We start from the raw sequence: 26,932 nt of genomic DNA on the forward strand, positions 1-26,932 counted from the left end.
GTATCTTGCCCAGGAAGTGCAGTCTTGCCGTGTGTTCAGTACACCTTACTTAGTTGATGTGCTTCTCAAATGGCCCCTTAAGCTAGCCATCTTTTTATAGGATGGCTGTTTATGAATTATACAGCATTGTTCATGTCACTTAAAGTTTAACTAACCAGCTTGTGCCAGATTTGTCACTGGTGCATCCTTGTACTTTCCCATTTTTTGTTTTGAATATTAAATTCCAAACTTTAAAGGGTATGAATGCTTTGCATTAAGGAGTATTTTCATACATCTTACATTATTTCTTTGTACATTGTACCTTTGTTTCATAACACTCATCCATCTAGTGTTTGACTGTTTTTGTATTTGCTTGAGCCATGTGCTGAGCTATATTTGTTCCGTGGCACTGTGTGATATATGTCTTAGAATAGGTGAGCAAAAATAAGCATAGTACGGCATGTTTCCTCCCCGCCTCCCCCAAACATGAAAGTTAATGCCGTGCCTATAATACCTATTGGCTTGTATGTATATAAACTGTATGATCCAGCTGACATAGGACATGTTGGGTTATAGGGTGGCAAAGATTCTTTCAGTTTTGTAGCAACCACAGTTTTAATGTAGAGTGCATTAAATGTTAAACCTTTGAGATTTAATGATAGTTACGAACATATTAATTCAGAAGTAGTTAAACATTATTATAATGATTTCATAATCCACTCTTAAAGTTACTATTAGATGTAATATCTGTTTTGCCAGTCCACCAGCAAAAAATTGCCTTGTACATGATCTATTTCTAATGAACATCAAGAATAGAGTGATGTTAAGGGGTATTATGCAGTAGTAAGTTTAAAAAAAAACAAAAAAAAACAAAAAAAAAAAAAAAAAAAAAAACCTGATATCCACCTACATTTTCTCTAACAGTGAAATCTAGTGGTTTTATATTCTTCTAAAATAGATTGCTTGGTACATTTTGAACTAAAACTGACAAAATGGTAGCAAATGTGTATGGTAGTAAATAATCCTGCACTGACAAGAAAATGCATTGGATGACATTGTTCTCTTCCATTTTTAACTTTTGTGGTTTATCATTCTGTTCACAGGGCTGTTCAATGTTTACCAAAGTTTTCTGCTGGATTGGAATTGCTCAGCAGGTATGCCCTTCCATTTTTTTATACTAATGTGTTTTGTACATGGTTTCTCTCCCCCCATCAAAATAGTATAGGTGAACAAGTAGTAAATAAGATCATAAAAAAAAATGAAAACTCCGTATTGACTGCAGGTTTTGAATGGTGTGCAGTAAATAAGGCAAGGGCTACTAATTAAATTATGAGAATAGATATATTGAACAGCTGCCTCAAACCCAAGTACAGTCCATCTTGTGCACTGAATGAGGCAGGAATACTGTGGGGGTGGGTGAATAGTATGTGATTATGTAATTAGACTATAATAATGCATATCATCAAGGAATGGAGGGCAACCTTAATTTCAGCATTTTCCTAATTATCGAGTACTTGGCTTTGCAACCTTAATTCTACTACATCTTGAATCCTGCAGTTCTTCTAATATCTCTTTGCATATGCTACCTACTTAGGTTCAATGAATTAGACTGTGATAATTATACAGTTATCCAGTTTTTCATGCCACTGAAGCCCAACTGGTCTCTCTGCTGGAGCACGCTATACATGACTAATACAAAAAGCTATCCAGCTTGCATTTTAAAATAGATTAGGGCCGTCAAGCTTTATAGTATACTGAACTCCCCTCCTACCTTTGGTACTCCTTCCTAATTTTGAAGTTTTTTAAACTTAAATGTTAAAGAAAACAATTACTTTTTTGTTTGCTTCTGGGGTTGGAGGAAAGAATGGATCAATGTAAAATTTTTTATTTGATTAAGTGCAATAAGAACACTGTCTTGTTGTCTCCAAATCCTCATGCTTCCACTTCAACAAGAAAAACAGTCAACATTACATTGAATTATTCTGCTATCTAGTTTGTGTTTTTCTGATGCACTCAAATTCATTTTCTAAAATATCATGTGTTCTGCTCTTTTGATACACCACATTACTGGAGATCTAAAGCATACATCTGACAAAATGCCTTCAATTATAGATTTTTCCTGGTTATTTCTTGATGTGTTCCTAGTTGATTCAGTTGAAATGTCATTCAGATCTATACAGTGGTGTGGCGGTGTCAGTCCCAGGATATTAAAGAGGCAAGGTCAGTGAAGTACTATCTTTCATTCCACAGATTTTAATGGACACAGTAACTGAGGTAATATCTTTCATTGGATCAACTTCTGTTGGTGAGAGCGACAAGCATTCAAGCTTACTCAGTTCTTCTTCAGGTTAGCAAAAATAACCTGAAGAAAAGCTCTGTGTAAACTCAAAAGCTTGTTGCTCTCACTAACAGAAGTTGGTCCAATGAAAGATATTACCTCAGTCACTGTGTCCATTAAAATCTGTGGCAGTTGTAGCTCCTGTCAAATGTTCTCTTGATTTGTAAAACAGCCTGCTGGAGCGCCTTATGCTTTTTGTTATGTAGATTTGAAGTTGCCTTAGGCTGTCTTACAAGGACTGACTCCTTGACTGTTAAACTTTCCTCTCCTTTTCTGGACTTAAAGTGTATAAGAATATTAATGAACTTCAATATATATTTAGTTAGAATTTTTTATAGAATTTGGACTTGCAATTCTCAAATTATCTATACTAGGATTGTTTGCTGCCTCCAATTCAGGACCAGACTCTCTCTAAGACCATAGTTGCTCCAGGCATTGTGAGGAACTCAGTTAATCTAACATTAACTTTCATTTGGTTCCACAGAATCTCTATTTTATTGTTTAGCAGTTCATGTTCTCTAATGATGCCTGCATGGAGTCTCTACCTTTTGTGTGTCTGTGGAGGGCTTTTGCCTTGTAAAACAAGCGCATTCACAAGTCTAGGCTGTCATATATTGCTTTTAAAGCTGGATCATTCTGGTATGGATGCCTCCAAACTGTGCTTTGACTTCAGATGAAATCTCTAACACGCTCCCATTGTCCACATTATTTTCCAGACTCTGTTGTCTTCCTGTTAAGCTTCTTTTTCTATAGCTATTTTAGGTAGGTTTGCTCTGAGTCTTTTTTTAGTTTGTATGGGTATTCATTCCTTTGGATCTCGCTGGAGTCATATTTTGCTTTGCCTGCTGCTGGTTTGACCCCCAATTACAAATATTTAATACATTATCTGTTATTTAACCATTATGTTGGTGCTGATTTAGCACTGGTTTCCTTCTTGAGATAATGAAAGAGATGAGATATAAAACTGACTTATATGAAAGGACATTCCTTGCATCAGAGAAGCAGTATTTTTTTTAAAAAGGTCCTTACATACATACCTGTCTGTCTTAGAGAGAAAACTGATTTAGTCCAAAGAACTGAGTGCAGAAGGAACGTATGAAATACATAATCTATTTTTAGATGTAGCAGTATGTGTGTATCCCAGGTTTAGTAAGTTGAATTATGAAGCAGATAGTTAAACAGATATACTATTACCTAATGCAGCTGTCATGGAAATGGAAGGTAAGTTGCACAAGGAATGCATGATTGGGCCCTTGGCTATATGAAGTAGAGATTTTTTCAAGCTGTGCTAATTAAGTCATTTGTGATTTTACTTCCAAAATTGAAAATCTGTTATTTCTGTCAACCGCAAAACATGTTCCTGTGGAAATTTGTTAGGTAACATCTAATTCCATTTCAGTCATGTAAGTCTAATAGCTTGTGGGACATGTACGCTACTAATATGAAACTTGCATTTATAAGTACAGTGATTACATGAAACACCAACAATCATAACATTGATTTTTTTTTTTTTTTTAATTGGGAGCTGAATTTATTGTAAGCATAACCACAAAAAGTTTAATTTTTGTTCTGTTCAGGTATGAAGACACTTGGGCAGCCCTTCACAAAGGAACCAAGGAATGTGCAAAAGCTGGAGAGGTAAAAAAATTAAAATTACATCTGTTAAAACAACTGAAGATCAGCAAAACTTAAAAATTCTAATAAATATCAGTATTTTGAGAAATGACTCAAATTACATTACAGCTGGGAAATTGTTGAATTGGACTAGACTGTTTTAACTTGATTTAATCCAGTATTTAGCAGGTAGTAGTTTTTTGTAGGAATTTTGGAAATTCTGCTTCAATGTCTGTTGCTTGAGATAGAAACTCATCACTATACCAGACGGTGACTTAAGGTACATCTTCACTTGTGGCAGCATGTAATGTACAGACCCTGCACATCCAGCTAGCTGGGGTATAAATAGCCCTATACATGGTGAGGCGTGGCTTAGATGAGCAGAGTAGAGTGTCCTACATGCCTGATTCCCCAGGGTATATATCCTACATGGGTTCTCTCTGTTTCCAAGCAGTGCCTCACACGTCTACACTAATATCTTTGGTAGTGTAGCACCCTGTTGTCATCTTGCTGCCAGAGCCATTCATGGTGTGCAGCTACTCTTTTATAGTCCCTGTATTCTACATTCTGCTGTAGGTGTAGATAAAGGTATATGGCCATAATAAACTAGTTGTTGTTCATCATTTCTCTTTGAAATCCTAGAAGAAGAATATCTTCATATATCTTAATAAAGGGGGGAAGCTTTTCTCCTTTTCACTCTTTGGGGGGAGGGAGAAGCAGAGGTTTTCTAAGAATTTCTTTAATTAGCTGAATACTTAATGTCATAAAAGAAGCAACTACAAACCTAAATATGAGCTGTTATTCTCCAAGCATCATGTATGTAAAAATTACAAACCTACTTTAGTCTTCGCTGAATTTTAAGGATATTTATAACATTATAAGATTAAATTGATACAAAAATGGTAAATATGATTATAAATCTTGATATTTAGAACATAAGATTGGAAGGGACCTCTTTGGTCTTAGAGTCTAGTCACCTGCTGTCACAGGTTTAACCCCCCCCCCCTGTGAAATTGCTTTGACTATTTTTGAGCTGGCATGCTTTGAAGCTTTTCACATTTTCCCAATGACAATAATATGTGAAGAAAACTTTTTGTCTTGTTGTATTTATTTTCATTAAGCATAGATTGCTGGAAAAGTGTTATATTAATTTAGTTTACACTACCAGCTTACAACTTCATATTTAAATGACAGTACTAAGAATCCTCTTCTAGGATAAGAACTTTAATTCTTTAATTTTATAAACTTAAGGAAATATATGTTTTGTAAAGAGAGGCCCTGACCAGCAGATAGAAGGAAGACCTTGAAAATGAATTATGAGGTCAGAAGGAATAAAGTAGGGAGGATGTCTGGCTCAAAGAATAAGAAATGAAAAAAGGGGAAGTTTATTTAAAAAAAAAAAAAAAAAAAAAGGCCTCTTATCAACCGGGGTAACTGCAGATGGTTTTAAATCAAACAGAGACTCTCTCTTAAAATGAGCCAACACGGCCCTTCCGCAACCCATACATCAGTGTTAAAGCCTGTATGAACCCAGGTGCAATGTGAAAACTGTTGGACAGCAAGGAGAGGAGGAAAGGCCTTGGGAAGAAAGGAGGTTGTGAATCTTAACTGGATTAAGACTGGAAATAAGGGTGAAATTTCTCAAATTGTTTTTTAGCTGAAGTCAGTAATTGACAAAGACATCACTTGTTGGTTAAAGCGTATAAAAAGTAAACTCTTAAAGGATTCATGTTAATACCTGCCTGGCCCCTTTGCAGCTGACCAATATGGGTCTAAGCCCCCCTGGGTTTAGCCCATTTGTAAGCATCTTGATCAAATACTTAGTTTTGCTACTGTTTGGATGTAGTAAATTGCTTATTATTTAGGATTTTTATAAAATTGCTCTAAAGATTCATAAGTACCATTTGATGTTTGGATTTAATAAAGGAATTTATGGTTAAAGTAGTGTTTGGTTTCCCATGTTGATATTAATTTTAAATATTAATAATTCTAACAGCTGTGGCCACACAGAGCATTGTATTGTTTATATTTCAAGGGTAATATAAAGGCAGTCAAAGGTAATTTTGTGCCCTCTTTTCCTTTACAATGTACAAAGAGGTCTGAAGGACTTAAAAACAAACAAACACAAAAAAACAAAACAACAAAAAACTCTCCCTTTTTAGAGCTGCGTATTTTTTAACCTTAGAAATGTCCGGACTCTCAAGTTTTGTCTTTTCTTGAGGACTTCTTTGGAGGACCCAGAGATGTGGATTGGCAGCTCTCAGCTCTTAATTGTAAGGGCAGATAAAAACTAATGTTTTTTTAAAAACACCAGATTTTTAAAATTTAAATTAAATACAGGTTTCTTTTTTAAAAATAAACATGTAAAATTAAATGTGGAATTATGACAGTTCTGTTAAAGCCTACATTTATAATCTATTAAAATAATGTAAATTAAATAAAAATAACACAAAGCAGCACATATTTGTTATAGACTTCCTTTTAAAATCTGGCACTGCACTGGTAGAAATCACTGGTTAGGCACGTAGTACCAGAGTTTAAGTGCTAAACCACCTTCAGATAGCAGTAGTCTCTCTCAGCACCTGCAGAAGGATATTTTCCTCATTTTAATTTATTCAGCTAGTTCATTCTGTGTTAAGAAACTAGTTGGGGTTGAAAAAGCAGGGAAGCTTATTTTATTTTTCCAATCTATGTATAAAAACTAGGTGTGGGAAGGATGAGATCAACTAGTTCTAAAATTTTGAAGGATATGGTTGTGACCCTTCCATGCCTAGGGCAGCCACCTGAGAATGCCAAGGTCAGGGCAGGCTGTAAAAGGAGAGCAGATTCTCCCAGCACTGTTGGGTGGCACTGAAGCCAGACTTCCCAACCAGCCACAAACTGTGCTTTTGATTTCCCACACTGGTTATCAAGAAGCCAGTATACAAATACACACACTCCCCTTTACTGCATTTCAGTCTCCGGCTCCCAATCCGCCACTAAGTCCAGTAAAGGGACCAGTTATTTAAACTCTATGCTCTTTACTAAAAAGGTTCCCTCTGACCCCAAAGGGTCAGTCACAGTACCAGATCAATATAAAAGAAAGAAACAAACCATAAGAGAAATGTTAAAGGATTAAAGTAATCAGAAACATACAAATGATTTGAAAGTCCATATACATCAGGTTTCTAGAAGAACTGTGGAGTTTGCAGGTTTGTATAGTTCCTCTGGTATACATCCAGTACCTGGATGGTCTCAGTCCTTTGTTTCACAGCTTCAGTTCAGTTGTAGATGAGCTGATCCAGAGGTAGGTGGGTAGCTGAAACTGAATCCCGACTGAAGGACAAAATGGATTCCCAGGCTTTTGCCTTATATACCCTCTGGCCCTTCCCATGCTGTTTGTGGAATTTTACAGGAACAAAATGGAGTTCAGAGTCACATGAGAAAGTCCTGGTGACTCATCAGGTATATCTCTGGTTTTTCCCCCTGGACACCTTGCATCTGTGGATGTCTGAATGGGCCATTAAGCAGGCTATTGTTCTGCTTACACCCTGTCTAGGGTGTGTCTCATACAGCACAATTTGAAATATAGCTATATCAAATATATCCATAACTTCCATTACACATATAACACATGAACAAAAGTATTATCATCTTACTTAGCATATTATAACCTGTTTAACAGTATCAGACATGGCATACCTTACATGAATTATTATGATTTCGACATACTGATGTCACATTATATAATAAGTGCCCCCCCTCATCCAGCCAGCGTGACACCCCCAACGCAAGACTGGTGTAGAAGGGAGTAATTAGAGCTCCTGAATACACCTCAAGGCCCCTCCTGATCCAGCCAGCATGACAATGGTGACCAGAAACATTCTGTTCAATTCAGATAATTCTTCCTTTGCTTAATAAATCAGCTAGTTTTAAAAGTAGAACATTTTTGGTTAATCTTTTCTTATGTATCAAGCATATTTAAGGTAGCTTTATTTAACTAATGAATAAAAAGTTTTTAAATGCTGTTTTTGTCCATTTTAATTGAATTTGAATTTCCATCGAAGTAGATCTTGACCTAAATGAAAATTAAACATAATCTAGTAAATAAGAAATGCATCATTCACCTTTTCATAACATAATAAAAATATGAGTAATTAAGACTGAATAAATGTATGTTAAACTATGAATTGGTTTAAGCAATCCGTATAAATAAAGTACATTTTCCTGGGTAAGAAAAACAAAGCACAATTTAGTGTAAAGGCTATATTTAGTTGCAAATCAACATGTTTTTTATGGTTACCAATCAATGAGAATAAAAAATAACTAAAAAGTACAAATATAAACCAAGATGAAAATAGATGATTTGAATCATAGAATCATAGAATATTAGAGTTGGAAGGGACCTCAGGAGGACTGCTCAAAGCAGGACTAACTTCAGCTATATCATCCCAGCCAGGGCTTTGTCAAGCCTCAGCTTAAAAACCTCTAAAGATGGAGATTCCACCACCTCTCCAGGTAACCCATTCCAGTGCTTCACTACCCTCCTAGTGAAAAACTTTTTCCTAATGTCCAACCTAGACCTCCCGCCCTGCAACTTGAGACCGTTGCTCCTTGTTCTGTCATCTGCCACCCCCGAGAACAGCCTAGCCCCGTCCTCCCTGGAACCCCCTTTCAGGTAGTTAAAGGCCGCTATCAAATCCCTCCTCATTCTTCTCTTCTGAAGGCTACACAAGCCCAGTTCCCTCAGCCTCTCCTCATAAGTCCTGTGGTTTCCTGCTTGCTGGTTTAAATAATGATTAAAAATTTTGATTTGTAAATCTTTTATTTAAATCAATCCATCCTGAAGTGCAGGGTATTAATATACTTAAAAGAGTTTAAACTTGGGGGAGAGGAGGGCCTGAATCTTCACAGAGAAACTGTTTTGTAAATTTTTACTCCCGAAATGAGTAGAAATAAATACTTGTAGCCTTCACCATATACGATCATTTTATGGAGACTTCCTGTTAGTGCATATTGAACTTAAACATTTTTTAAAAACCCCGCAACCTGAAATAAAGCATAATGTGAACATCTCTCTCAGTACTTAAATGTCATTGCACTATTCATAGGCTTTGTGGATGCATGGATTATAAAAATAATTCAAGATGCTCATAAAGCTGAAGTTCATTAATTAGTTTTTATTTACTTGCAAAATAGTGATTTATTAAGTTTTATCATTTGTTGTAAATATTACAGCTAGTGGATAGCGAAGTTGTGATGCTTTCTGCACACTGGGAGAAGAAGAGGAGTAGTCTAATAGAGCTGCAGGAACAGCTTCAACAAGTTCCAGGGTTTTTAGCAGATCTGGAATCCATGACAGCAAATCTGGGTAAGCTGTGTGTGGTGGTCTTTTAACAGGTGTAAAAAGCACGGTAATAAATTAGTCAAATAACAAAACCAGAGAGGACTGAGCATTCAGCTGTTCTGAGCATTGTAATGATAAAGCTATTTTTACTCTCTAATAGATTTTTCTATTTTATAGAATCTCTATTGCTTAAATCCTTACACATTTGCAAAAGTTGCCTGAAGATTAGCTAGTTTACGTACATAATTTGAATGTATTCAACTATTGAATCTGCACACTCTTAGAGAAATTGTGTGATCAGTAAATTCTGAGAGAGACTCCCCTAGTCTGGGACATGTAAGCTGGTAGGAAGATAAAAGCAAGAGTATTTTTAATTTTACTTGTATATTGTTGTTTGCTATAGTTACAAAATTTGTGGATATAGTTTCAATAGCTAAGACACTTACTTGGGGAGAGCAGGTTTAGGCTCTTTTTGAGAGGTGTTTGGTCTTATAATAAGTGGCGTTAGCAGCCCTGCCTATTACTAAGGTTGCCCAACAAGTCTCAATGTCAAGTTTTTTCAGTTGCTTATAACTTTTTTCTAAACAGTAACCTTTTGGTGTCTACCTCATGCTGAATATTATGGAAAATTTCAGTCAAAACGGTTCACCCGTTTCCAAGAACGAGGCTAGGAAAAAATATTTTGACCATGCTAAAAAATTCTGGTAACCTTTTCTTTGAAAAGCTTTTGAAACAGTGACTCGAAGTTTACCAGGTGGCTAGCCTTTGTTTCAATGATGTGCCTTTTTGCTGTCCTTATGAAAATCTGCTCAAGTTTGACCAAGTTATAAGCCTTTAGTAAAAGCTCAGTTTGTGCATGCTAAGTAGAGACTTCATAAATTTTAGCAGCTAAATTCCCCCAAAGATTCTGTCTGCACTGGGCATGCTACAGCTTGAAACTGAGCAGGACTTTCCCTGCAATTGCAGCTCTGGGCTGCTGTGCACCAGGTCTCTGTCTGGGCAACAGAACTGAGAGAAGGAAGACTCTTCTGTAATCTCAGTGACACTTATGCTGATGGCTAGGCAGCATGGAGGAAGAAACTGCCTGATTCAAATGCAGATGGGGCAAGAGAGAGACCTGCAGGGGTGGAGGGACTAGATTGTGACCAGGAGCTTTCTGTGAGGGTGGGAGGTGGGGAAAGGAGCAGAAGACAGAAGCTGGGATTATTAGTTGTGGTGGTGGGGGGAGGCTGAGAGTGGCTGGGGAAAGAATGGGACTGGGAGCCAGGGAGGGAAATTGGTTGGAGGTGGAGACTAGAACCCAATGGGATGTGGGTGGGTGTGTTTCAGCAGGGGTGGAGATTGAGATATAGGCTGAGGAACTGAATGTGGGGACTGAGATGGGCACTGAAGACCAGTGGAGGAGAGGGGAAACACATCTGATGAGAAGTTGGGGTGTGGGGTGGAGAACTGAGACTGGCAGGGCAAAGAGACTGGGACAAGGAGCTGTGGGGGGGCAACTGGGATTGAAACTGTGGGAGATGGGGAGCAAGGGGTGGTGGTGGGAGAGAGACAGATTGTGTAAAGAGATGGGGAAGGGCAACAGGAATTGTTTGGACAATGGGATTGGAATGGGGAAACTAGGTCATGTAGTCTGGATGAGTTAAATTAGGACTGGTGGGCAAAGAGATTGGGACTGGGATGGGAAGCCTGGAGAGTTGGAGACTGGGTTTGGTTAAATAAAGAAAATGGGATTGGGATCAGAATCCAGGAGTCAGGAATAGACAGGAGTGGGACAGGGAGAGGTTGGAGGGCACAGGACAATGTGGGAGGGTGTGGGAATGGACAGAAGTCTGTGCCCACTAGAGTACACTCAGATATCTTAACTGTGTACTAGAGTATATGCTGTTTGTATTTGTATCTCAGAGAATTATGATCTTCAGTGTTTTTGAAAAGCAGAATCACTGTTGTAAACAGACATTTTTGAAAAATTTGTTTCAACTTTCAAATCAATGCTGTATAAGAACATCTGATACTCTGCTTTCAGTAGATGGAGAATTACAGGAGTCTTAGAAAAGAATACTATCTGTTTTGTATTATTTTCTTTCTCTTTAAAAATGTACTAAATTTAATTCTACCACAGTTTTCTTGTATATTTTACTTTAGAATATGTAGCAGAAAGCTTTAAAACTATGAAAACATATGTAATGCAGTTCATAAATTTAACTCTTCTGCCTCCTAGAGGTTTTTACTGTATATTTTTCATCTTGTAAATCTGAGCAAATATCACTTAACATTTTCTTGTATTTCAGAATTTATGGGTAATTAGAACTGAGTCATTTTCAGTTGCCTCCAAGTCAGTCTTCAGTGGGCATTCCCCATTTCCATGGGCAGGCTGACCAGATTTGTGCTCTGAACATAGGACTATTCCTCAGGAAGAACTCTTCAGAATTCTCTGCCTCCAAATGGGACACATGACGGATGATAGGTCTCCCTTTGTAGCAGAGCCTTTATAGGATTTTCAAAAGATTTCAAAGATAACTTTGTTTCTTCATTGTCTTCAAGATTTTTCTCCTCAAAACTCCTCAACAGACACATGCACTGAGAGAGAAATTCCTGCTCCCAACCAGCACGTAGGCAAGTTCTGGTGCTGAGATGGTTGAGAAAGCTACAAAATATCCCCCCACCCACAAGGTGTCTTTCTTACAAGGTCATGAAAGGTGCTAGCTCCTGCAACTTTTCTAATACTAGTGAGTCATTTGTTTCCAATGGCACCTGCTAACTCCTCCTTTGGTGTTGTCAGACCCCACTAGCCTGGACCCAGCAGCCTATAGCATGAGGTGAAGTGATTCAGATCCCTTTTCCTGGGAGATGGATCTACCTCCTCTTTGTATAAAATATTTAAATATTCATTGGGTGAGAGAGTATTCTGTATCTGTAGCCTAGCGGTTAGCACACTTTCTTGGGATACCTAGGTTCCAGTCCCTGCTCCAAGGAGTATTTAAGTATTTCATGCAGAGTAGAATAACTTCAAAAGGAGAGACTGAAACACCCATCCCAGAATAGCTTTACAGTCCAGTGGTTAGGGCAGTCACCAGGGAGACATGGTTCAAATCTCTGCTTCAAATCAGACGGGGTGAGGATGTTCTGCCCCCACCTGAGTGAGTGCTTTAACAGCTGGACTGTTGGGTATAAGAAGTGAGGGGGCACCACCGTCTCCTCCATTTTTTTGCAAAAAGACTGACCCGGTGTAGGTGCCTAATTTCAGGGGAGGGCTCATAGCTGTGAATCCCAAGTGGGGATAGGCACCTAACTGAGTTTCAGGGGCAGGACTTAGTTTGCACACCTTTCCTTGGCACTTCCTACTGGCTGTCACAGGCTCAGTGTGCAGGCTTTTGTGAATCCCTTGTTTTTAGGTGCCTTCCTATGCATTGTATAGGAAGCCTGGGCACCTAATGTGGGACTGAGGATTTCACTGAGTGGCAGGGCATCTAAAGTTAGACATAGCAATGCTGACCTTAAGTCCCTTAGGTTTCCCTGATATTACCTCACCCATCTTGTCTCCTTAAGTCCCTTTGTGGATCTAGTCTATTGTAGCTACTGTTTTCCTTAGGGAGACATGCAGGATATGTGGCTGCAGATGAACCTTTTTGATCTTCCTGGTAATGTGCTCTCCCCCTCCTCCCAAGCATTTGTCCCAAGGACTGGTGAAGGCAGTTGCTCACAGTTTGCTCTTAAAGGGGTAGCACAATGTCTTAAAAACTCATGTGAGTCTCCCCTCCTAGATCCTCTAAAGAGAAGGATGAAACTCTAGAGCTGAGGTTTTGAGTGAGATACCTGAGACTCTTCATTAAACTTAACAGGATTAAGCACAATGTATGTCTAACTTCACATGTTCCTGTGTGTTTAGAAAATATTAAACACCTGAAAAGTTGAAGGAATGCTGTGTAGTTCTTCCTTACCTGGTTTGAGGGTGTATTTAAGGGGGAGTGGGAAATACCTATGAAGATTTATTGGTATCTAAGGATTTAAAGGTCTTCATTACTTAAGCCTGCAGCCTTCTTAGTAAAGGACATAGTCATACCAGCTGAGAGAGTATTCCTGCCAAACACACTGACAAGAGTAAAATCATCACTTGGCCTAAACTTGGATACAGCAGCCTCAATGCTGAGTATCGGCTGCAATCTCTTATTGTGCAGGTCTGTCCTCATCTAGGAGACAATTCTGCGAGTGCACAAAAATAAAAAATAAATAAAATCTGCTTTAAACTAGAGTTTCCTAGCAGCTTTTTCAGGACTGATGCTGCATCTGACTGATTTGCTGTACATACATAACTTCCAAAAATGTGTGAGAGGCAACTATAGCTCTGTTTGAAGAAGTTGGAATATTTTAAGCTAACATCTGAGACCCATTCATGTATTTTGTTGGTAGGTCTTTGGAGAGCATATAGGCAAAGCAGTCATTGAATCTTTAGACAAGAGAATAAGTCCCTCCCTCCATCCAGGGACGGAAACTCCTCAAACGATGGTATCTCAGCAGTTCTTCACTTTGAAGAGGCTGCTCATCCAGGTTCCAGAATTGAGATTACAAATTAGGGGGAGGCCATTCTGTTTTGAGAAGTGGAAGACCTGGAATTCTTTGGAAAACAATCCTATGAATCAACAAAAACTTTTTGTAGATTCATAGAAGATTAGGGTTGGAAGGAACATCAGGAGGTCATCTAATCCAACCCCCTGCACAAAGCAGGATCACCCTAACTAAATCATCCTAGCCAGGACTTTGTCATGCTGTACCTTAAAAACCTCTGAGGATGGAGATTCCATCACCTCCCTAGGTAACCCATTCCAGTGCTTCACCACCCTCCTAGGGAAAAAGTTTTTCCTTATATCCAACCTAGACATCCCGTACCCACTGCAACTTGAGACCATTGCTCCTAGTTCTGCCATCTACTGCCATTGAAAATAGCCTAGTTCTATCCTCCCTGGAACCCCCTTTCAGGTAGTTAAGGGCTGCTATCAAATCCCCCCTCGTTCTTCTCTTCTGCAGACTAAACAAGCCTAGTTCTCTCAGCCTCTCCTCATAAGTCATGTGCTCCAGCCTCCTAATAATTTTTGTTGCCCTCCGCTGGACTCTTTCCAATTTGTCCACATCCTTTCTGCAGTGGGGGGCCCTAAACTGGACACAGTACTCCAAATGAGGCCTCACCAGTGCCAAATAGAGGGGAATAATCATTTCCCTTGATCTGCTGGAAATGCTCCTACTAATGCAGCCCAGTATGTTGTTAGCCTGCTTGGCAATAAGGACTGTTGACTCATATCTAGCTTCTTGTCCACTGTCCTTTTCTGCCGAACTGCTGCCTAGCCAGTCAGTCCCCAGTGCATGGGATTCTTCAGTCCTAAGTGCAGGACTCTTCACTTGTCCTTGTTGAACCTCCTCAGATTTATTTTGGCCCAATCCTCTAATTTGTCCAGGCCACTCTGTCTCCTGTCCCTACCCTCCACTGTATCTACCACTCCCCTGAGCTTAGTGTCATCTGCCAGCTTACTGAGGGTGCAATCCACCCCATCATCCAGATCATTAATGAAGATGTTGAACAAAACTGGCCCCAGCACCAATCCCTGGGGCACTCCACTTATTACCGACTGCCAACTAGACATCAAACCATTGATCACTATCCGTTGAGCCCAATGATCTAGCCAGCTTTCTATCTGTCTTATAGTCCATTCATCCAACCCATACTTCTTTAACTTGCTGATAAGAATACTGTGGGAGACTATCAAAAGCTTTGCTAAAGTCAAGGTATATCACGTCCACGGCTTTCCCCACATCCACAGTAAGTCACCTCATCATAGAAGACAATCAGATTGGTCAGGCATGACTTGCCCTTGGTGTTTCCATGCTCACTGTTCCTGATCACTTTCCTTTCTTCCAAGTGTCTCAAAATGGATTCCTTGAGAACTTGCTCCATGATTTTTCTGGGGACTGAGGTGAGGCTGACCGGTCTGTAATTCCCTGGATCCTCCTCCTTCCCTTTTTTGAAGATGGGCACTATATTTGCCTTTTTCCAATCATCTGGGACCTCCCCCATTCACCATGAGTTTTCAAAGATAATGGCCAATGGCTCTGCAATCACATCAGCTAACTCCTTCAGTACCTTTGAATACATTGCATCTGGTCCCATGGAATTGTTCATGTCCAGCCTTTCTAAATAGTTCTGAACCTGTTCTTTCACCACTGAGGTCTGCTCACCTCCTCCTCCTACTGTGCTGCCCAGTGCAGTAGTCTGGGAGCTCACCATGTCTGTGAAGACAGGCAAAAAAAGCATTGAGTACTTCAGCTTTTTCCACATCATCTGTCACTAATAGGGGCCCACACTTTCCCCAACCACCTTCTTGTTGCTAATATATGTGTAGAAACCCTTCTTGTTACCTTCACGTCCCTTGCTAGCTGCAACTCCAATTGTGATTTGGTCTTCCTGATTTCATTCCTGCATGCTCAAACAGTATTTTTATACTCCTCCCTAGTCATTTGACCAAGCTTCCACTTATTGTAAGCTTCCTTTTTGTATTTAAGTTCACTGAAGACTTCTTTGTTAAGCCAAGCTGGTCGCCTGCCATATTTGCTATTCTTTCTGCCCATTGGGATGATTTGTTCCTGCACCATTAATAAGGTTTCTTTAAAATACAGCCAGTTCTCTTGGACTCCTTTCCCCCTCATATTCGCCTCCCAGGGGATCCTGCCTATCAGCTCCCTGAGGGAGTCAGTCTGCTTTTCTGAAGTCCAGTGTCTGTATCTTGCTGTTCTCCTTTCTTCCTTTTGTCAGGATCCTGAACTCGACCATCTCATGGTCACTGCTGCCCAGATTACCATCCACTTCTACTTCTCCTACCAATTCTTCCCTGTTTTGTGAGCAGCAGGTCAAGAGGAGCACAGCCCCAGTAGGTTCCTCTAGCACTTGCACCAGGAAGTTGTCCGCAACATTCTTCAAAAATTTCCTGGATTGTCTTGCTCAGCTGTATTGCTCTTCCAGCAGATGTCAGGATGATTGAAGTCCCCCATGAGAACCAGGTCCCGTGATCTGGAAACCTTCACTATTTGTCTGAAAAAAGCCTTGACTACCTCATCCTCCTGGTCTGGTGGTCTATAACGGATGCCCACGACGACATCACGCTTGTTGCTCTTGCCTCTAAATTTAACTCAAAGACTCTCAACAGGCTTTTCTGTAGTTTCATACTGGAGCTCTGAGCAATCATAGAGCTCTCTTACATACCTTTTCTCCCTGCTTGTCCTTCCTGAACAGTTTATACCCATCCATAACAGGGCTCCAGTTGTGAGAGTTATCCCACCAAGTCTCAGTGATTTCAATCATATTACAGTTTTTTGACTGTGCCAAGACTTCCAATTCCTTCTGTTTGTTTCCCAGGCTTCTTGCATTGGTGTACAGGTACCTAAGATAACTAGTCGATTGCCCTACTTTCTCAATACGAATCAGAAGGCCTTCCCTGTTGCACCCTCCTCCTTGCACTTCCTTCTGGTGTCCCACTTCCTCCTGGGCTTAGGTCCCCGTCCCCTGGCGAACCTAATTTAAAGCCCTCCTTGCTAGGTTAGCCAGCCTGCCTGCGAAGATGCTCTTCCCTCTTTTTGGTAGATGGATCCCATCTCTTCCTAGCGAACTTTCTTCCTGGGACAACATCCCATGGTCGAAGAATCCAAAGCCAACACCTCTCTCCAACACCACCTGCATAACCACACATTTACTTCACCAATTAGATGGTCCCTACCTGGGCCTTTTCCTTCAACAGGGAGGATGGACGAGAACACCACTTGCACCTCAAACTCCTTTATCCTTCTTCCCAGAGCCACGTAGTCTGCAGTGATCCACTCAAGGTCATTCTTGGCAGTATCATTGGTGCCCACGTGGAGAAGTAGGAAGGGGTAGCGGTCTGAGGGCTTGATAAGTCTCAGCAGACTCTGTCACATCTTGAATTCTAGCTCCAGGCAAGCAGCACCCTTCTCAAGTTTCCCAATCTGGATGGCCAGCAGATGACTCTGTCCCCCTTAGGAGGGAGTCCCCAACTACCACCACCCATCTCTTCCTCTTGGGAGTGGTGGTCATGGAACCCCCATCTCTAGGACAATGCATCCCATACCTTCTGATCAATGGGGCCGCATTCTGATCCCTTTCCTTAGATGAATCTTCCAAACTGTTCTCCTCCATAGTACATGTGTGGAGAGCCTGAAAAAGATGGCTTGCCTCTGTTTGCACTAGGTGTATATTGGTTCTCCTTTCTTCTTCTGGAGTTCACATGCTGCCAATTTTCTTCCCTGTTCTTCAGTTCCCCCGGGGTTCTGCCCTCTGATTCTTCCACATGCTGTCTGCTGTAACAAATTGTGACTTCTATCCAGAAAGTCTGTTTTCTTTGATGCAACGCAGGTTTGATAGTTGGATCTCTAGCCCTTTAACCTTTTCTTCCAATATGGAGACTAGCTTGCACTTCATACAGATGAAGTTGCTTCTATCCTCTGGAAGAAAGACAAACATGGCGCATCCTGTGCAGGTCACAACAGCTGATCACTCACATTCCATATGATCTTTCCTCCAAGAGCCTCTTCAAAATAATGTATTTACTGCCCAGTGAAGCTGGAAAGGCGACTTCTTAAGGTCCCTTCCAGCCCTACATTTTTCTGTAACTTTTTTTTTTCCCCCCCAAGAGTCCTCATTTGGACTGTACTTCTACATGGGTATTCACAAATGCTGTATCATTCCTCCCTGCAAGTGAACGGCATGCGTTCTTCCCTTGTCTGACAACCTTCTCATCATGTTACACAGTACCTAGCACCCGTCACTAACAGTTGTACAAAATAAGGCTTTGAGCAAACAAGTGAATGAGCCAATTACAGCTCTCTCAAAAGTCTGTATTTAAATTGCCATCCAAAATATTCTTTATTTCAGAAGAGAGAGAGTGCCTGATTTGCCAAATATTAGCACACCTCTGCTAAGATAAAATCTGATTCCACTCCTGGACCAGTGTGGATCTTGTGTGGATACATGGCACAATTCTTGCTTTGCTTCCAGCCAGCAATTGCGGCAAATCAGCATATAAAGGTCTTAGTTAGGATCTAATAGTAGCATCTTGTGAATTTGTTCTGAATGTTTTTTAACAGCTACCTGATGTTGATTTTACAGAAGCTTGCCAGTCAGTACAGAGTGATGGGGCTCATGGAGGAGACATGGATTATAACCTGTCTCATGCTGCGTACCATCAAGCTCACTTCCACACTTCTAACGTTACTTTTCAGAAATGTGGTATGTATGTAGCTGCTAAGAAGGCAGAAAACCATCTGCACTGCTTAGAGAAGTAGCCTTATTCATTTCTTGGGTAGAAGCTTTCACTTTATTCCTCAAGGCTCTGCACCAAAAAGAAAATTCACAATCTGGTGACTCAGTAAGACATGATTGTAACTGCAAATGTAGTTTTGTTCCTCTAGCCTTTTCCTGCATCAGAGGTCATATTGAAAGTCTGTTGATGAACACATTTGCATCCAACTCCAGTTGGAAAACCAAAACAGGTACTACATGAAGAGATGCTTGAAAGCATAGGATATGTTCCTCTTGTCTGAGACATTGGCTTAAATACCCCCTTTATTCCTTTCCCACCTGAGAGTAAAGATGGTAAATAAGATTGTGAAGGATCAAGCCATGGTGGTCGTCATCTCCTCATTAACTGGGAAGTCTTGGTTCTTAGACTGATTTAAATGTAACAAGAACCTTCTTTCAAATTCCCAACACACACCAAAGTGCCTCAGGAATCTATCCTGAACCAATATCTAGCACTGCCTAACCTGTCGGCTGGGAAGCTGGGAGGAAGGAACTACAGATGCTTATTCTAAGAAGGTAATAAATGCCAACTTGTGCTTGGCTGATGGGATAAAAGAAGTTCTATTGGAATCTAAATGCCTTCTACTAGGAAGCTCTACATGGCCAAATGGAACTGGTTTAAATGGTTTGTTCAAGGCAACTTTTTCTGTTCACTGCAAATGCTCATTTAGCTGCAGTATTGTTCCTTATAAAGGGATAAGTTAGATCACTAGTGTTTTACCATCCCCTGATAAAACAAATTTCAAATGGCCTTATAAATTTGTATACTTCTGTCTAGTAGCATACTGATTTTTGGGACTATAATATGTTAAAACAATGAAAGATTCTTCTGTTGCTTTCTTCGGGTTACATGCCCCCATTGAAGGTCCCACTTTTGGTGGCATTACCTAGGCTGGGAGGGTTTGAGCTGTACAACCTGGTGGCCCATTCACTTTCACAAAGACAAGATGGTATTTAAATCTCACCCTCAAATTCCTGACAAAAGTTTGATCAAACTTCCATCTGTTAATACCACTGCCTGCCTTTTTCTCCAAAGCCCTAGAACTATAGTGAAATAAGCCTAGCTGGCCAGGCTCTCAGGGTACTAACAGCTAAAACCACACCGGTTTCAAATGTGAGATTTATTTATGGCTGTTGGTCAAAAATCTACAGGCTAACCCACTTCAGTTATGAACCAGCTGAACTGTGGGAATGGCAACCTTAATGGCATGTACTTACACAGTGACCTTTTTGTGCGGTCTGTAGGGCTTCTATATGAAGTTTTGGCTTGCATTTTCATGATTCAGTATTCTCTTGACGCTGCATCATAGGTATTGTTTCAGTACCTTTTTCAGAAAGCCTCCTTGTTTACCTTCTCTGGGATGCTGCACCTAGTTGCCTACAGTAGGGTTTGCTGAAGGTAAGGGTAAAAAAGGGAGTTACTTTTCAACAGTTACTTTTCAATTTACTAGTATTTACTATGGCTAAGGATTAGGGCTGTTTGCAAAATTTTCAGAAAAATAAAATTTTGACAAATTATGCTAGTGGGGAAGATTTTTGGGTCAGGGTCCATGTGTTCTTGCTTGCTCTTGAAAGGGAAGGGATACATTTATGCTGCCAAAAAAAAACCCCCAAAACAGCTGAAGATCTCAGAGCCCAGGTTAAGTGACTCATGCTCGCAGGGCTAAAAATGGGGAGTGTAGATGTTTCTGCTCAAGCTGGAGCCCAGGGTCTGAAACCCAATGGGTGGGATGGGTCTCAGACTCAGTCTCTAGCCTGAGTGGGAACATCTACACTTACCATTTCTAGCCCCATAGCGTGAATCTGAGTCAGTTAACCCAGTCCTGAGACTTACTTTTGCAGTGTTGTCATGGTGGTGGTTTTTGGTTGTTGCTTCAGCTGCTGCAGTGTAGACATACCTAGAAATTCTGGTGCCCTGCCCTGGTGGTTAGGGCCCTGGTTTGGGATGTGGAAGACCCACTAAGCACTGTCCATCTGGTTCTGTCCCCCCACCCCCAAGGAGGCCCTCAGGCTTCTCTCAGTCCCCAGTCCAGAAGACCCCTCCTTCCAGTCAGTTCTCCTATACCACCTTCCCCAACAGCCCCTCCTTTGTCCTTTTGTCTTCAGTCCCAGGCAAAAGGTAACTTGGGCCCTCTCTCTTCCATCCTTTGTTTCCCTATTAGAGGACCCTGGCTGGTCAGGTTGACATGGTCCTGTCTCCTCAGCCCTTTGTCCTCCCACTGGCCAGAACCAGTTGATTTCCAAGATGGGGTGGGCCTCACCAGTTGCTAGAATACCTAATCTCTAGGCCATTGTCTGGGGTCCTGGGTGCTAGGCGAGTACACACCTGGTCCTCTACAACAACAAACACCCTCTTCCCCCACCTTGTTAAACATGCCACACATGGGGAAACTGAGACACGCACAATACTCACGCAAACTATTAAAGTAGAAAACCCATTAAGAAAATCTCCTTCATCACAGTGGAATGTACACAAGTTTCAAAATCTTGAAAGCTGCTGTAAAACTGAATTGTTGTTCTCTAGAGAGCTCTAAGATTAAAATATATATCCCTGCTCTTTGCGCTAGTAAATGCATTGTGTGTTTTCTTGAGCTCCCACAAGAGGCTGCTCAAATACTGCTACTTAGAAATTCCTGATTGTTGCTGGTGTGTGTGTGTGTGTGTGTCTCTCTCTCTCTCTCATTCTCATTGCATGGTTTTATTATCTGATCTCCTCTACTTTTAATACAGGAAGAATATTAGTAAAAAGTACCTCACTCTAAATAACTCTGTGGGAGACCTGTTGTGTATTGGTGAATTTTGCAAATTAGTGAGTGGTTATTTAAGCAAAAGTTAATGCATCAGTTTACTTTGATTTATTTTTAAAATTGTGGTTTATTATACTTCATGAGTTAGTACTGTAAATGTTTGTTTTCACAAAATATTAGACTTACCAGAAATAGAAGAATACTTTAATCATGTCTTTGTGAAATCTTTGCTAGGTGATGGGGTAGGTCACTTATTACAATGTTATAAAACGTGTGTATCAATGAGGTTCACTTGTTATACTATTTTATGTCAGTATGTGAAGTTGAAATTGTATATTTATATGTGACCTGAATAAAACACCCAAGCTAGCGCACTTGATGTCCATCATTTCTGGTGATCTTAACATCTACACAAAAATGGCTTTTCCCGCAATTTTTGGAAAGTACTCAGACAAAACTTTAAGCTATATTTAGTATCAAATCTGCTACTACTAGCGAACTGCATTTTTAAAAGTTTATATTTTTCTACCATAAACTGAAATTAGTAGTCATTGGAAGTGCTACAAGCATGAGATTTTTAAAAGTATTCCACTAAAGGGGATATTGTGTTTATGCAGGCGTTTGTCTGATATACAGTAGAACCTCGGTTATGAACACCTTGGGAAACGTTCATAACTCTGAACAAAATATTTCAAAAGTTTACAACTGAACATTGACTTAATACAGCTTTGAACCTTTATTATGCAGAAGAAAAATGCTGCTTTTAACCATCTTAATTTAAATGAAACAAGCACAGAAACAGTTTCCTTGCCTTGTCAAATCTTTTTTGAAAACTTTCCATTTTTTAGTATTTTTTGTTTAACACAGTGCTGTATTCTACAATATTTGTCTTGGCTGCCTGATTGCGTACTTCTGATTCCGAATGAGGTGTTTGTGGTTGACCAGTTAGTTCATAACTCTGAGGTTCTACTATATAGTATACATGTACTCTGAGGTTAGTGTCTGTCTCCGTCTTGAGAGCAATGTGTATTGAATTTTTTTATACCTGCAAATGGCCAGATTGTCAAAAGAGAACTTTTTTCATATTTGCTTGAAAAAATGCTTACACACTTTCTACTTAATTTTTTTTAAATTGGACCTTTACATATTGATGTTTTTAATTCTGTATCCTCAAGGTGAAAGGTATGTGGTTTTATGCCATATTTAGCTTACAAGTACTTGTTGTTTTATTTAATTAAAGAACTTTAATTTTCTTACTGACTGAGTGATTAAGTTAATTTGTCATATTGTCACTTTTTAAAACTGTTTTCAGCCTACTGATGAATACAGTACAAAACTAGTATGACTGACCTTTGATACCACTAAAGGTCAGACATCAAATCTATATATTGCAGTTTCCTAAAATGATAAGTGGTTTCCTGCAAAACTGAAACCAGTATCTGTTACCATAAAAAGTTTAAATACTGAAAGCTTTTTCAACAATTTTTATATTGGTTTTAGAATTGGACATCTTGCTTGGTTCTCTGTGATGCTTTATTCTGTGAAGTAACTTTTTGGAAGTATTAAAATATAGATATATATGACTTAGTAACCATTAACAAGTTGTAAAACTAAAATGATTTTTGTTCCAAAAAAAAAAAGGGGGGGGGATGTGTGAGAAATCTAGACTCCAAAATAATTATACAATTGCTTGGTTTAATAATGAATACTTTTTAAAAAGTATTATCTAGGATTCTGAGTGCTTCTTGAACATAAAGCTTCTGTGTGGTCCTACATTTTTATATAGAATTAAAAGTAATTGGATTCTAACAATAAGACCTAATGAGTTCAATTTCACTGAAGAATTCAGTGAGATATAATTAAGAACTTAAATCTCAAGCATAATTGCTGTGGTATTTACAAGACAAAACATAATTTGGTATTAATAACTTCAGTCATAGAAGATTGAAATAATCTTTACATTAAAAAAACCAAAACAGTTGCTCTAATTCTTTTCCTGTCTTGTGTTGAAATGGGATGGCCTTTCAGATAATCCCATCATTGTGATATGTTTCTGTACATAGCAAGACACAACATGGTTTGTCTTCTGGCACAACAGTCATAAAAGATTGAGCTGTGTGTGCTGCTTCCCCATGTGCCAGCTGTACCAGCCCTCAGGATGTACCTGAACAGTCTCCTTGGATTTTAAAAATGACCAAAAATACTTGGAGTATGGAAAACAATGTACTCAGACTCTCTTGATTTTACTTGTCTCAGTACAATCTTCTAAACCTCTCTAATACCTAATTTTTGTCTTAATGCATGTTTACTCCAAAGAAGCTTTAAAGATTCCATATTTGCACTTGAGCACTTATTGTTACCAACCCATTTTCATTACCACACTAAATCCTGGCTAATACTCCCACATTATATTTCAGTTTCAAGCATCTGTAGGAACTCCTCAAACTGCTGTGAATAATTCTACATTCACAGGTACAGGTTTGTAACACCATGCCTCTTGGGAAACTTTTACTGGAGAAGTTCCTGAGTGTTACACAGCCAGGTTGGGGTCGGTTTTGCTAGCTCTTGTTCAGACATCAAGTAGAAGATAGTCCCTGCCCCAAAGCTATTTTTTAAAAGCTAAGACATAACAGGTGGGTTGAAACAAATAGTGGATGGGGTGTGGAAGAGAAAGGGAGGATGAGGTTACAATAACATAAATGTATTTTTAATATAACCAAACATCCACCTTTACTACTGGCCTGCTGGATGACCTTGGGCAACTCGTTGGACAAGACTTTTTGGCTCTGTTTTCCCGTCTCTGAAATAGAAATAATACCTCTTTTTGTGAAGCATTTTTAGATGTATGCATAAAAAGTACTATGACAGTGCTCCATCTCCCCTTTGTTTCACAGAAATTATAATACCTCTTTATGCAGGACACAGCAGGCAGCTATAACTATTGGGTTATTTTTCTCACTGAGGTCTAATGTTGTGAGTAAACAATGCCAGCATTCCTTCAAGTGACCAAAAGCACATTCACCCATCATTCTGCACCTACTGAGCTGGTAATTGACTGGCCCATGATCACCATTGGCATTTCAGCATTCCCAATGGTAATCTGCCGGTCAGGAAAGAAAGTCATGCACCTTCCCCGGCCAGCCCACACTGTTAATAAAGCATCCCCGGTGATCCACTGGTGCTTGCATAACCATAGAAAAAGTAGCCCTTTCTATTGATGTCCTCAGTGGCAAGGTAGTCTTGTATCAAAATAAGGATATACATGCCATCAGTCCCTTCACTGCAGTTTGGAAACACTATTGCTACAAATCCATCTGCCATATTCTGCACGTTGGTGAGAGTCACAGCTCTGCATAGCAGGAGATGATTGAAAGCCTTGCACACTTGTGATACAACAGCCTCTGTGTTGAATCTCCCGACTCCAAATTAATTCCTGACTAACTTGTAGGAATCTGGCATTGCGAGTTTCCACAGTGCATTTACTGCTTGCTCCTCCACTGTCAGTGCAACTTTCATTTTGGTGTACCTGTGTTGGAGGGCTCCGGTGAGCTCATCACACAAATTCAAGAATATTGCCTTGCACATCTGAAAATTCTGCAGCCGCTGCTTGTCACCACAAACCTGCATTATGATGCAATCCCACCAGCCAGTGCTTGTTTCTTGGGCTCAGAAGCAGTACTCCTCCATCTTCAGCTGCTCCAGGAACACCACCACCAACCTAGAATTGATTCTCGTTATGTCCCACAGCAGTCTGTCTTCCAAGGAATCATCACGTTCTCCACTCATTTGGTGGTTCTTGCAGCTTTGCAAATGCTCCATGATCATATGCCCTGTGCTCTCAATGCTCATGACAATAGTGAAAAGCTGTGCAGGCTCCATGCTTCTGTCAGAGATGGTGGACAATGAGGAGGGCTGCATGGGTTTGTGGGATTTTGAAAAAGTGCAGAAATTATGGGATACAGATGCACACAGGGAAGTTGACCACATACTCCCAGTCATCTCTACATGACTCGTTTTGGCCCCATTGTGCGTTTTCAGAACTCCCCGAAAAGACAGTGTGCTGGATGGTGGTGAGTTGCACAGTGGGATATCTACCCATAGAGCATTGTGCTCTGCATCGATACAAGCACTCCTGGTGAGTAAGGGCACTGGCAGCTCAAAGAGCCAAATATGCATATGCACAAGCAATGTTCTAACTGCGGCGGTTGTATGCTGATGTAACTTCATTTGATGTAAGTTTATAGTGTAGATCTAGCCAAAGATATCCTTTTCGATGGAAGGAACTACTGGCAGACTTTGGGGTTTCCGTCACCTGAGGAGACACAGAAACCAAGAGCTTTGGGCTCTGTGATGGAACCTGGCTTAAAAAAAAATCCTGCGTTTTGGCAGGCGTTAGGCTAGATGACTCTTGTGGTCCCTTCTAACTCTATGGTTCTATGATTCTAAAGATTGGCCAGCCATGCTAGAAGAATGACTGGTTAGAAAATTACTTTGAACAAAAGACTCTAGTTTAAGTTGGATTTTAGTCTTAGAATCATGTTTTTACTTTTTGTTTATTTGTAACCATTCCTATCCCTATTGTTTCTACTTGGTATAATTGAAATCTAGGTTCTGTTGTTCATAAACTTGTTTTACTTTTACAAAACCACCTCATTGCTGTATATTGAACTAAAGAGTAAAATCATGAGGTAATCTATCAGGCTGGTGTGCATTCTCTCTTTGGAGGCAGTGAACTTGATAACTTATGTGAGGATCCAGTGAGAGGGATTGGAGACTACAAGGGGCGTGGTTTTCGGGAATTTGGGATTGGAATGGCTATTGGTGTCACCCTGCAAGAAGTAACCAAGTTGGTGAAGTCAGGGTGAGGCCATTGTGCTGTGAACATGCTGCTAATGTTAGGGCTCTGAGCCAAAGTTGCACTCCGCAGAAGCACCCAGGGTTACAGGACAGGCAGATACATACGATCCCTTACTGGTCTGGGTGAACCCCAAATTGTCACAGCATTTCTCTTTTACAGAAATTAGTGTCAGACAAATGGGTGCTCAGCGCAGTAAAGAAGGGTTACCTCACCTAGTTCATTTTCTTCTCCTTCCCCATCCCTTTTCAGTGACTTCTCATAAGGATGATTTTACTTCAGGAAGTGCAGTCTCTTTTGGAATTCAGAGCAATAGAGAAAGTTCCTTACCTACAAAGAGAGAGAGGTTTTTATTCCTGCTTCTTCCTGATTTCACAGAGAGAGAATTAATCTGTGGCCCATTATAGATGTAAGAAAGCTGAATAGGTTCATCAACAAAATAAAATTCAGGATGGTTATCCTTGTGTGTGTTATCTATTCCTGGAGATTGGTATGCTGCTTCCAATTTTCAGGACACACACCTTCATGTGACAGCCCATCCAAGCCATAGGAAATGTCTTTGATTTGTTTTTGCAAACATGCACTGCTAGTACACAGTGCTTCCCTTCAGTTTCTCCTCAGCTCTGAGGGTGTTCACCAAATATATGACAGTAGTAGTGGCCCATATGCACCATTCTGGAGTGCACATATTTTTCTGCCTCAATGATTGATTAGT

At 40.0% G+C, this 26,932-nt stretch overlaps 1 protein-coding gene across 3 annotated transcripts in view; it reads left to right on the forward strand.

The window, feature by feature from the left end:
* DTNBP1 (dystrobrevin binding protein 1) overlaps positions 1 to 26,932 on the forward strand; it is a 184,457-nt gene that overhangs the window by 5,706 nt on the left and 151,819 nt on the right. For all 3 annotated transcript variants that reach the window (XM_067568343.1, XM_067568344.1, XM_067568342.1), the window contains exons 3-5: positions 1,083 to 1,133; positions 3,895 to 3,955; positions 9,149 to 9,281. In XM_067568343.1, the coding sequence (XP_067424444.1) occupies positions 1,083 to 1,133; positions 3,895 to 3,955; positions 9,149 to 9,281 (245 nt within the window). The remainder of the gene's footprint in view (positions 1 to 1,082; positions 1,134 to 3,894; positions 3,956 to 9,148; positions 9,282 to 26,932) is intronic.

This window comes from Emydura macquarii, unplaced genomic scaffold (genome assembly GCF_026122565.2).
Source record: "Emydura macquarii macquarii isolate MOO-44397 ecotype Brisbane River unplaced genomic scaffold, CSIRO-AGI_Emac_v2 contig_2890, whole genome shotgun sequence".
Taxonomy (NCBI): domain Eukaryota; kingdom Metazoa; phylum Chordata; order Testudines; family Chelidae; genus Emydura; species Emydura macquarii.